Source organism: Erithacus rubecula, assembly GCF_903797595.1.
Source record: "Erithacus rubecula genome assembly, contig: scaffold_179_arrow_ctg1, whole genome shotgun sequence".
Lineage (NCBI taxonomy): Eukaryota > Metazoa > Chordata > Aves > Passeriformes > Muscicapidae > Erithacus > Erithacus rubecula.
Genome location: NW_027636130.1, coordinates 155,299 through 166,912, shown reverse-complemented (window position 1 = coordinate 166,912; position 11,614 = coordinate 155,299). Strand labels below are relative to the sequence as shown.

General features: G+C 56.1%; 1 protein-coding gene across 1 annotated transcript; it reads left to right on the top strand.

Moving 5' to 3' along the window:
• Positions 1 to 1,431: 1,431 nt before the first annotated feature.
• On the top strand, positions 1,432 to 2,642 carry LOC306815657 (olfactory receptor 14I1-like; the record flags this gene model as incomplete). The annotated part of the gene is made up of 2 exons (XM_079332224.1): positions 1,432 to 1,961; positions 2,322 to 2,642. The coding sequence occupies exons 1-2, from the start codon at positions 1,626 to 1,628 to the stop codon at positions 2,640 to 2,642; spliced, it is 657 nt and encodes a 218-aa protein (XP_079188350.1). The 5' UTR covers positions 1,432 to 1,625.
• Between the last annotated feature and the right edge of the window lie 8,972 nt (positions 2,643 to 11,614).

The following is an 11,614-nucleotide window of genomic DNA, read 5'->3' as shown; positions in this document are numbered from 1 at the left end:
AGATCATCCAAGGCAAAAGCAAAACCCAAGTCCTTTGAAAAACCTGCAGTTCCTGCGAGCATGAAGGAGCCCCCCAGGGCCATTCTTGGCCAAGGCTCCCCAGGGACTGGTCCCAACAGATCCCTGAGGCCACTGGGGTGTGGGGGGATGGTGAGGACAGGACAAGGGTGACAGTGCCCAGCCTTGCTGGGGCTGTGCCAGGAGGCCCCAGTGGCTCAGGACAAGGTGTCTCCTCAGAGCCCTTGGTGACACAGACCTTGCTGTGCCCCAGGGCACCAAGACTTGGCTTCTCTTTGTCCCCACCTGTCATCTCTGCCTCCAGTTCTTGACTCTCTTTGTGGCTTGGGGGCGCTTTCTCAGTTGTGTCCCTCATTGGGACCCATTAAAACTTGAGGAAACTTTGGAGTTTGATTCTGACTTGGAGTTCTTGAGAGGTTTCTCCAGCTCCCTCTCAGGGACTGATGTTTAGGGCTTCAGCACAAACCCCAAGAGGGTCATTAAAAGTCCTCGTGCTGTGTCTGTGTTGCTCAGCTGGGCTGGGCTCCTGGCACACAAGGCCATCCTAGTTATTAAGAAAATCTTAAAAAGCACATATGTCTTGATGAGCAGCTCTTTTCCCAACCCAGCAGGGCTGGGGCACTGCCTGCAGCCACCCCAATTACAGCACAGAGGCACAGAGAGTTTCAATCAGTCAAGGCTGGGAAGATGCTCAGAAGTGATTGGGGCAGAATCAATCCCAGCCCTTAACACAGGAAGCCTCTGGCTGCAGGACAAGGCAGCAGCAGCTCCTGGAGTGATCTCCTAAAGCTGCAACATCCCAATGCCTGCAGACTCTGTGAGTACATTCTATGATTCTCTCTTGTGTAGAGTAGCCAGGGGTGCCCAGGGCTGTGCTGCAGAGCAGGGTCCTGCAGCCCAGGGTGCTGTTCTGTAGCAGAGACTCTGCTGCCTGCCAGGAACAGCTCTCAGCCAGCCCTGGGAGCTGCTCACAGCACTGGGGGACAGGGTCTGGGTGGAAGGAGACAGCTGGTAAGGCTTGGAAGTGTTCTTGTGTGGTGAGAATGCTGCAATGTACAGGACTGCTGCTCCCAGCATGACATTTAATAACAGAACATTTCCAATTAGATTATACAGAAAGCAAAGGAAGTCAGAGGCTGCAAAAATGGAAAACTCTGCTTTTTTAATCTAGTGTTCTCAGTTGCCTGGATGGAAAATTGCGCTTTGATACTCCTTGCTCACTTCAGGTTGAGAAAATTAAAAAAAAAACCAACAAATTCTCTCAAGTACAAATAGACATGGAAAAGAGCAAAATCAGCACAGGGCCCCTTACAGGCAGCATCAGTGTCTCTTTTCCAGCCTCCTCAAAGTTACTGTGGCATTGACATCAAAGCCTGCAGATGCAGGCCCTGAGCAGTGCCCTGTGCTGGGAGGGGTTTGCAGGGTAGATCTGAGCCCCCAGGGCTGGGCTGGGCTCTGGCAGCACCAGCAGGGCCCAGCCCTGGGCACAGGGAAGCAGCTGCTGGCAGGGACAGCTCCAGGCAGCAGAGCCCTGGGCAGGCAGTGGGGGGAAAGTGCCACCAAGCTGGGCTGGGATATTTAAAGTCCTCTCCAAACTGAACAATTCCATGATTGCTTTTCTTACAGATCCCCATTCCAAGACACAGCAAATGTCCAACAGCAGCTCCATCAGCCACTTCCTCCTGCTGCCATTGGCAGACACACGGCAGCTGCAGCTCCTGTACTTCTGCCTCTTCCTGGGCATCTCCCTGGCTGCCCTCCTGGGCAACGGCCTCATCATCAGCGCAGTAGCCTGCGGCCACCACCTGCACACCCCCATGTTCTTCTTCCTGCTCAACCTGGCCCTCACTGACCTGGGCTGCATCTGCACCACTGTGCCCAAAGCCATGCACAATTCCCTCTGGGACACCAGGAACATCTCCTACTCAGGATGTGTGGCACAGGTGTTTTTCTTTGCCTTTTTCATTGGATCAGAGTTTTCCCTCCTGACCATCATGTGCTACGGCCACTATGTGTCCATCTGCGAACCCCTGCACTACGGGACCCTCCTGGGCAGCAGAGCTTGTGCTCACATGGCAGCAGCTACCTGGGCCAGTGGCTTTCTCAATGCTTCGCTGCACACGGCCAATACATTTTCCCTGCCCCTGTGCCAGGGCAATGCATTGGGCCAGTTCTTCTGTGAAATCCCACACATCCTCAAGCTCTCCTGCGCACACTCCCACTTCAGGGAACTTGGGCTTCTTGCTGTTACTGCCTGTCTATCATTTGGTTGTTTTATGTTCATTGTTTTCTCCTATGTGCAGATCTTCAGGGCTGTGCTGAGGATCCCCTCTGAGCAGGGACGGCACAAAGCCTTTTCCACCTGCCTCCCTCACCTGGCTGTGGTCTCCCTGTTTATCAGCACAGGCACATTTTCCTACCTGAAGCCCTCCTCCATGTCCTCCCCATCACTGGATCTGTCACTCTCAGTTCTGTACTCTGTGGTGCCTCCAGCCCTGAACCCCCTCATCTACAGCCTGAGGAACCAGGAGCTCAAGGATGCCTTGAGGAAAATCATCATGAATGCTTCTCAGAATAAACAAACTCTCATTCTCCTGTATCACTATTATAATATTACTCATTAATGCCCACTCTATGTCCTATGTTGTTTTTTTTTGGTTTTTTGGGTTTTTTTGCTGGCACAGGTATGACACATTTTAGAATATTTTCACAAGAAAATCTTTATCTTTACCATTTTTAATTCACTATTTGCATTCTTAGTGTGAACCATAGACTATATAATCCTAGAGTTGTACTACATATGTGCTTACACAAAATTAAACCTTGGTGTTGCTGTGTTTGCCTGTCATCTTTCCTCCTTGGCTTCTCTGGAGCTGCAAGGTTGGTGCCTCTGTGTAGAGGTGGGGTGAAAAGGGAACCCCAGTGCTCCTCACTGCCAGGCACCCCCAGGGCTTCTGTTCCATAACCTCCCCTTCCTTCAGTTCCACACTCCCCTTCAGAGCTCCTGTGTTGGTTTATGGTCTCAGGGCTCTTTTAGCTCAGTCCCAGTCCTGCTGTGTGACTGTGCAGGCACTGCAGGCAGGGACAGGCCATGGACACTGCTGGGACAGAGCTGGGCTCTGCAACAGCATTTCCATCATGCAAGGGCATCTCCCCAGTGCAGGGCCTGAAAGCGTCAATCTCCTTCCCCATTTGCTCTCAAGGATGTTCCCAACACAGCACCCTGGAGAGGAGAAGAGCAGTGACAGCCAAAGTGTAGCAGTGTTCAGGGTGGGGCTGCCCCAGCAGTGTCCCTGCAAAGCCAGAGCTGTTTCCAGCAGTGCCCTCTCACCCCAGGGCACAGACGTTGTTCTTCCCTCTGTGGAGGGACATCAAGTGCCCGGGTCAGGAGTCTGTGTTTGCAGTGCAGGGACATTCCACAGCCCTGAACATCCTGTGTGTGTGTGAGAGGACATAAACCCAGTGAGCACAAACACCTTCAGCTGGTGCTGGAGTTTCCAGAATCTAACATCCCCTGGGAACCCCTGGATGCAGGGCTGGAATGAGCTCCTGTACCCAGAGCTCCCTGTGTCCATCCCTCTGGCCCTGGAGCACCTCAGGCAGGGGCAGGGCAGGATGACACCCACAGGGCTGAGGTCCCTGCCAGGCTCTGGCAGTGGCAGCAGAGCCCAGAGAGCGCCTGTCCTGTTGCAATGAACTGTGTGTGTGTGTGCCAGGGAAGGACTCGTGTCCCTGGACACCCCTGGGGCTGTGAGCAGGGCATGAGCTCAGGGGTGGGCACCTGACAGAGCCCTGACATTTCTGGCTGTGCCCATAAGAGCAGAGTTGGGCAAGGTGGCTGTGGTTAAACCCCTCTGGTCATCCAGTGACAACAGCGTCTCTGTCACTGTCCCTCCTTAAACAGAAAATAGGAGAAAATAAGGTGAACAGTTGTGGGTCACTATAGAGATTAATGTCAGGGGGACTACAAAGCAAGGGCCAAATGTAGAAAAAAGGAAAACCACGGAGAGACAAGAATTCAGCACAAGAATTCAACACGTCATAGTTGCTTTAGAAGACCTGTGTATTAATACAGAAAATCCAGAGGCCCTCTTATCCCCCTCATGTCCCTGCTGATCAGGACATCCCATGGATTGGAGGATCCCATGGGTCAGTCCATCCCAGCTGTCCCATCCCTGTGTTCCCAGGAACACTTGCCCCCCCACCCAGGCCATTGTTTTAGGGGTTACAGAGATGCCTCATGTGCGGCCAGCCCTGCTCAGGAGCAGACAAAGACTTGGGCTGGGACCAAACCCACTCCAGCCACAGGAGCCAAGCACAGCAGGACAGGGGCTACTCTGGGCAAAGGGAACTCCATCCCAGCCACACCCTGGCCAAGGGGGCTCACGGGGCTCTTCTCACCTTTGTTATTCCATAATTCAAATTATCTTTTCCTTGGAGAGCTCTTTGAAGACAGAATTGGCAGACAGGCAGAAGCAGAGCTATAAAATGCACCAGTACAAACACAGCAGTTCCTGAGAGGAATGAACCCTCCCAGGGCAGTGCTATGGCAGGAGAAGCACCCAGGAGGAGGAGGATGAACTCAGTGCATGTGTGTGTCCCAAGGCACAGAGGGTGAGGGTGGCAGAGGTCAGGGCAGGGCTGGCAGTGGCAGGGCAGAGCCAAGGGCAGTGAGATGGGAGTGTGCAGCCTGCAGAGACATAGCAGCAGCTGTGGGACAGCACAGGACAAGCTGGGCTGGACATGGCCAAGGGCCCTGACAGGGCTAGCAGTGCCCAGGAGAAGCCAAGTTTTGGTTCCCTGGAGCACATCAGGGTTTGTGCCACCAAGGGCTTTGTGGAGACACCTTGTCCTGAGCAAGGCTGGGCACTGTCACCCCTTGTGCTGCCCTCAGCATGCCCCCACATCCCAGCAGCCTCAGGGATCTGCTGGGATCAGTCTCTGGGGAGCCTTGGTCAGGAATGGCCGTGGGGGGGCTCCTTCATGATCCCAGGGACTGCAGGTTTTTCAGAGAACTTTGGGTTTTACTTTTGCTCTGAGGGCTTTGTGCTACCAGGGCTACCAATTATCTCCTCCAAGGAGTTCAGGAAGAACTTCTGTTGGTGATGAACCTCAGTGGGACTGACACTGAAACTGTATGAAAAACAGAAACTCCCCAACATCTACTCAAGTGCTGGAGAATTTAGGCATTACTTTATTCTGGCCAGGATGTTATTATGGACAGCATGTGCAATAGAAATCATTCCGCCCACACGTGCCTGTTTTGTGCAGTGAAAATCATTTCATCACACATGGTTTTTTACTAGGCTTTTCACATATTTATAGAGACAAAACCCAAAGAAATCCATGTTACATTGAAGAAATCAATTGATCTAAATTCTTAGTATTTGATCTCCTGTTGGTTATTGATCCCTTTGCCTTTGATGTGAATTAGACCCTCATTCTTTGACTGTCTTACCAATCTTTTCCCTGACCAGGTGTCTCCAACCACACTGCAGGTTATGTTTGTCAATGCTCATTTACCTCCTGTGTATCTTCTGGTTACTCCCAGTCTGTAGATGTTGAACTCATTAGTCCTCACCCAACCTTGGTGATCAGAGTCTTTTGAAGAGAAACTTCAACTGCCCACCTCCTGGGCAAAGGCAAACAAACCCCTGACTGAAGCTACATTTAAAAAACCCTAGAAGTTGTATCATTTGCAACAATTCCATTAGGTTCAGTGTCATAATGCTCTCCTTGGATCCATGAGGCCCCACAGTACCACAACTGTCCCTTCATTCCAAGAAGCCCTGAAGTGTCACAAAGGTCTCTACAATTCCATGAGTCCCCACAGTGTGACAATGCCCCCTTAGTTCCATGTGTCCCACACTGTTACATGGCTCCTTAGTACCATGGAGTCCTGTAGTGTCACAATGATCTTGGTTCCCTGGTGTATTCTGACTTGTACAGTGTTCTTACTATTCCGATATCTTTCCCTGAGACCTGCTTAATTTCAAAATTATAATAATTTGCAGGGAGGGGATTTACACTGTCCATTTCAAGAGACACTTCTGGTTTTCCTAGCAGACAGTTTGTCTTTCAAACAAAGAGAAATTTTGGCACCCTATGTTTGGCACGAGGGCATCAAGAGAAAAAAGAGTAACACTTCTTGAGTAACCTCATTTTGGTGTGCTGGATATAAAGCCTCATTGGGTGGCATCATGTGCTCTAGCTTGCCCTGGTTCAGGTGGCACATGGTTGTGTCTCTATTTCTCTCATTTGCAGGCCCTTATCTAAACAGGGGCCCTTGAACTAAGGCTGCTGTGGCTGTGTTGGGGGTTGGGGTTTGTTCCCTTCCTTTCTCTCTCTGGAATTTTCCCTGTTATGATGCTAAGGAAGCTTGTTGTGCTGCACCCCAGCTCATGGTGGCTGATGGCCAAAGAGCTGGGGGTGTCTGGGCGGGATCTGGCCCTCGTGCTCCCCGGTGGGTTGCAGGAAGATGTCCGGGGCTGCTCGCTGCCCCCCATCCCAGCCCAGGAGCCGGTTCTGTGCTGTGGGACACTGCACTGCTGCCTGCCCCGCTCCAGCTGCTGCCTCTGCACATGCAGCCGAGTGCCACCAGCCCTGTGCTGAGCGGGGAGTCCTTCCTCCACCCTTCTCCCACCTGGGACGCTGCTGACATTGTCCCAGCCCTCCACAGCTGCACGGGACCTGCCCTGCCCCCAGCACCAGTACTGGGCACAGGAAAAGGGTCTGTGGCCAAAAAGGAGTGGAACTGAGTTACTGTTCTGTTTGTTGTTCATTTTCATAGCTGCTGCTGTTTTTGTGTGTCTGGTTAGATATATTAGTAAAGAGCTGTTATTCCTACCCCCATATCTCTGCCTGAGAGCCCTTGATTCCAAAATTCTAATAATCAGGAGGGAGGGGGTTTACATTCTCCATCCTGGAAGGAGCTCCTGCCTTTCTTGGCAAGTCCCTGTCCTCCAAATCGGGACAGATTTTGGTGCCCAGACAGTGGGGCCTGAGGGCATTGAGAGCAGGATGAAAAAAGGAATAACAGCTCTTGAGTTACCTAAGGTTTTGTGTCAGGTGTCACTGTGCTGTCCAGCTTAATCTGGCTTGGGCTCCATGTGATCACAGATACATCTCTGCCATTTGCAAGCCCTTATGTGAACATGGGTCCCCTCACCAAAATTACTGTAGCTGTTATCTGATTCGTTTGGTGGGTTGATCAGATGAGGCACTGGTGGATTTTTAACTTCCTCTGGAACACAGCCACATGGATCCAGAGTTATCACATTCTAACTGTGTGTTTTTGGGGTTACTTCAGTAATGGTACTTACTGTGAGCAAGTGATGGCAGGGGAAATCTTCTCCCAACCCATCACCCAGTTTTTTGGAGTCCACCCCACCAGTTTTCAAGGAGTTCAGATCTGCTTTAAATGCTAATGATATCATACAGTGGCTGGTGTTGCTGATAGGCCTGTTGTGTTTAGCATTCACCAGCATCCCTTGAACCCCCATTTTCAGGCAGCAGAACGCCCTTGAGCCCCGAATTCTGGGAAGGAAACTCCCCCTTAACACACATTCCCCAGCACGGGAACCCCTGAACCCCCATTTTCAGACACCGGGACCCCTTGAACCCCATAACCCGCAAATAGAACCCCCCTGAACCCCATTTCCCGTTTCTCCCCCTCTCGGGGACCCAGCCCCCCATTTTCCTTGACCTCCGGACCCCCTAAGCCCCCCTTACTGGGCATGGGGACTCCCCCCGCACCCCCTAATTCGGCATGGGGACCCCCTGCACCCCCTTCTCGGGCATCCCGCCCTTCCCAGCCCCAGACCCGCCCTTTTCCTTCCCTTTGCACCCCCAGATCTCCCAAATTTCCGTGTCCCTCCAGTTCTCCAGTCCCGGCGCTTTCTTCAGGGCGGTGCCAGGGGGTCCCAGGTGTTTCTCAGAGGGCTCCAGGGGGGTCGCAGCGGGGATCCAGAGGAATTCTCTGGAATTCCCCCTTTTCCTTCCCCCACCACGCTGCCTCCGTCACTTTCGCTTCCGCGTCCCAACCCGAGAGACCGGGATCTACCCAGCTACCCGTGACGTCACTGACATTTTGAGTTTCCATTGGCGGGCAGGAAATAGCGGCTGGGGCTGCTCTTGGGGCTCCTGGGGGGACCCGGGGGGCGCGACGAAAGGTGAGTGGGACCCCCGAAACCGGGACCCCCCTGAACTTCCATTTCCGGGCACTGGGAATCCTCTAACCTTTGATTCCCGGGCACGGAGAAACCCCTGAACCTTCATTTTGGGTCCTGTTACCTCTCCATCGCCTTTCCCAGCAAAAACGCTCCCCTGAACCCCCATTAATCGGCACGGGGACCCCCCAGAACTGCCATTCCTGGGCACGGTGACCCTCCCTGAACCGCAATTCCCGGGCACTGGGACACCCCCGAATCTCCATTTCCAGGCCTGGGACCCCCTGCACCCCATTTTCGGGCATCCCGCTTTTCCCAGACCCGAGTCCCGCCCTTTTCCTTGACCTTTGGACCCTCCGAACCTCCCAACTTTTCGTGTCCCCCGATTTCCACTCCTGGCGCTTCCCGAAACGGGGTCCTAGGGGGTCTCAGGGGGGTCTTAGCGGGGATCCAATGGGATCCAGATGAACTCCCTGGAATTCCCCCTTTCCCCCGTCCCCTCCCCCACCGCACTCCCTCGGTCTCTATCCCGTCTCCCAGGCTGCGCCTCCGGGATCCGTTCGCCTCTCCCAGTCCCATCCACCCCTTTCTCTCAACAGTAGGGACCCCTGGACCCCCTTTCCTGGGCACAGGGACCCCCTGGATCCCCCATCTCGCCTCTCCCAGTCCCTCCTTTGAACCTTGCGCCCTTCCCGGCTCTCCCAGTTTCGCTTCCTGACCCTTGGACGCCGCCAGACCCCCCAATCTCTGAGTTCCCCCCAGTTCTCCACCCCTGCTCGTCCTGCGGGGGGTCCTGGGTGGTCCCCGGAGGGTTTCAGGGGAATTCCCAGGGTTTCCTCTGTCCCCTCCCCCTCCTCGCGCTCCCCCGGTCACTTTCGCGTCCCCCAAGCTGCATCTTCGGGATCCGCCCCGGCACCGGCACCGGGAGCCCCTGAACCCCCGTTCCTGGGCACGGGGACCCCCCTGTACTTCCATTTCCGGGCGAACCCCCCTTTCTGGGCACAGAGACCCCCTTGAACGTTCATTTCGGGGCGCCGGGACCCCCCTGTTCCCCCTTCCTCAGTTCTGAAAACCCCATCACCCCCTTATCTGGAGCCTGGAACCCCTTGAACCCCCATTTCTAGGCACCCGGACCCGCCTTATCCAGCTCCAGTGCCCCCCTGTACCCCATTTCCCGTCCCTTCCCCTCTCGGGGACCCAGCCCCCCATTTTCTTTGACCTTGGGACCCCCTGAGCCCCCATTACTGGGCATGGGGACTCCCCCCGCACCCCCTAATTCGGCATGGGGACCCCCTGCACCCCCTTCTCGGGCATCCCGTCCCTTCCCAGCCCCAGCCCCGCCCTTTTCCTTCCCTTTGCACCCCCAGATCTCCCAAATTTCCGTGTCCCTCCAGTTCTCCAGTCCCGGCGCTTTCTTCAGGGCGGTCCCAGGGGGTCCCAGGTGTTTCTCAGAGGGCTCCAGGAGGGTCGCAGCGGGGATCCAGAGGAATTCTCTGATATTCCCCCTTTTCCCCTCCCCCCGCGCTGCCTCGGTCTCTTTCGCTTTCGGGTCTCTCGAGCTGCGCCACAGCTGCGAGCGGGGACGGCAGCGATGGCTCCAGCGCTGGGGCTGGGGCTGCTCTTGGGGCTCCTGGGGGGCCTGGGGGGCACGACGAAAGGTCAGTGGGACCCCCCCGAAACAGAGACGCCCCTGAACCGCAATTCCCGGGCACCGGGACCCCCCCTGAACTTCCATTTCCGGGCACCTGGAAGTCCCTAAATCTCCAATCCTGGGCAGGGAAACCCCGGAAATCTCCATTTTGGGTCCTGTGACCCCCCTCGATCCCCTTCCCCAGCACCGTAACCCCAAAGTACCCCCTTATCTGGCACGGAGACCCCCCTGTACCCCCTTTTTCAGCTCACCAGCACCCCTTGAACCCCCATTTTCGGGCAGCAGAACGCCCTTGAGCCCCGAATTCCGGGAAGGAAACTCCCCCTTAACACACATTCCCCAGCACGGGAACCCCTGAACCCCCATTTTTGGGCACGGGGACTCCCCCATACTCCCTTCCCCAGCACCGGGACCCCCCTGCACCCCCTAATCCGGGGCTGGGATCCCCCCGCACCCCTGTCAGTGCTCTGGGACCCCCCTGCACCCCCATTCCCGGCCATCCCCACACCCCAGTTCCGCCCTTTCCCTCGGCTTTTGAACCCCCAGATCTCCCAAATTTCTGCATCCCCCGAGTTCTCCATTGCCGGCGCTTCCTGGGAGGGGGTCCCGGGGGTCTCAGCGGAGATCCAGTGGGATCCGGATGAATTCCCTGGAATTCCCCTTTACTCCCGTCTCGCTTTCGCGTCTCCCAAACCGCGTCCCCGGGATCCGCCCGCCCCTCCCAGCCCCAGCGCCCCTTTCCCGTGGCCCAGGTACCCCCTGGACCCCCGTTCCTGCCTTTCCCAGCTCCCAGCTTCCACTTTTCTCAACAGTAGGGACCCCTGGACCCCCTTTCCTGGGCACAGGGACCCCCTGGATCTCCCATCCCGCCTCTCCCGGTCTCTTCCTTGAACCTTGCGCCCTTCCCGGCTCTCCCAGTTTCGCTTCCTGACCCTTGGACGCCGCCAGACCCCCCAATCTCTGAGTCCCCCCCAGTTCTCCACTCCCTGCTCGTCCTGCGGGGGGGTTCTGGGTGGTCCCCGGGGGGATTCAGGGGAATTCCCAGGGTTTCCTCTGTCCCCTCCCCCTCCTCGCGCTCCCCGGTCACTTTCGCGTCTCCCAAGCTGCGGCTTCGGGATCGGCCCCGGCACCGGCACTGGGACCCCCTGAACCCCCGTTCCTGGGCACGGGGACCCCCCTGCACTTCCATTTCGGGGCGAGCCCCCCTTCCTGGGCACAGAGACCCCCTTGAGCGTTCATTAGGGGGAACGGGAACCCCCCTGTGCCGCTTTCTCCTCTCCTGAAAACCCCATCACCCCGTTATCTGGAACCTGGAATCCCCTGAACCCCCATTCCCGTGCACGTAAACCCCCCTGAACCCCCATTTCTGCTCTCCGGGACCCCCCTGAACCTCAATTTTCGGACACCGGGACCCCTTGAACCCCATTACCTGCAAAGAGACCCCCCCAAGAACCCCATTTCCTGCGCACCCGGATCCCCCTTATCCAGCCCCAGTGCCCCCCTGTACCCCATTTCCCGTCCCTCCCCCTCTCGGGGACCCAGCCCCCCATTTTCCTTGACCTCGGGACCCCCTGAGCCCCCATTACTGGGCATGGGGACCCCCCCGCACCCCCTAATTCGGCATGGGGACCTCCTGCACCCCCTTCTCGGGCATCCCGCCCTTCCCAGCCCCAGACCCGCCCTTTTCCTTCCCTTTGCACCCCCAGATCTCCCAAATTTCCGTGTCCCCCCAGTTCTCCAGTCGCGGCGCTTTCTTCAGGGCGGTCCCAGGTGTTTC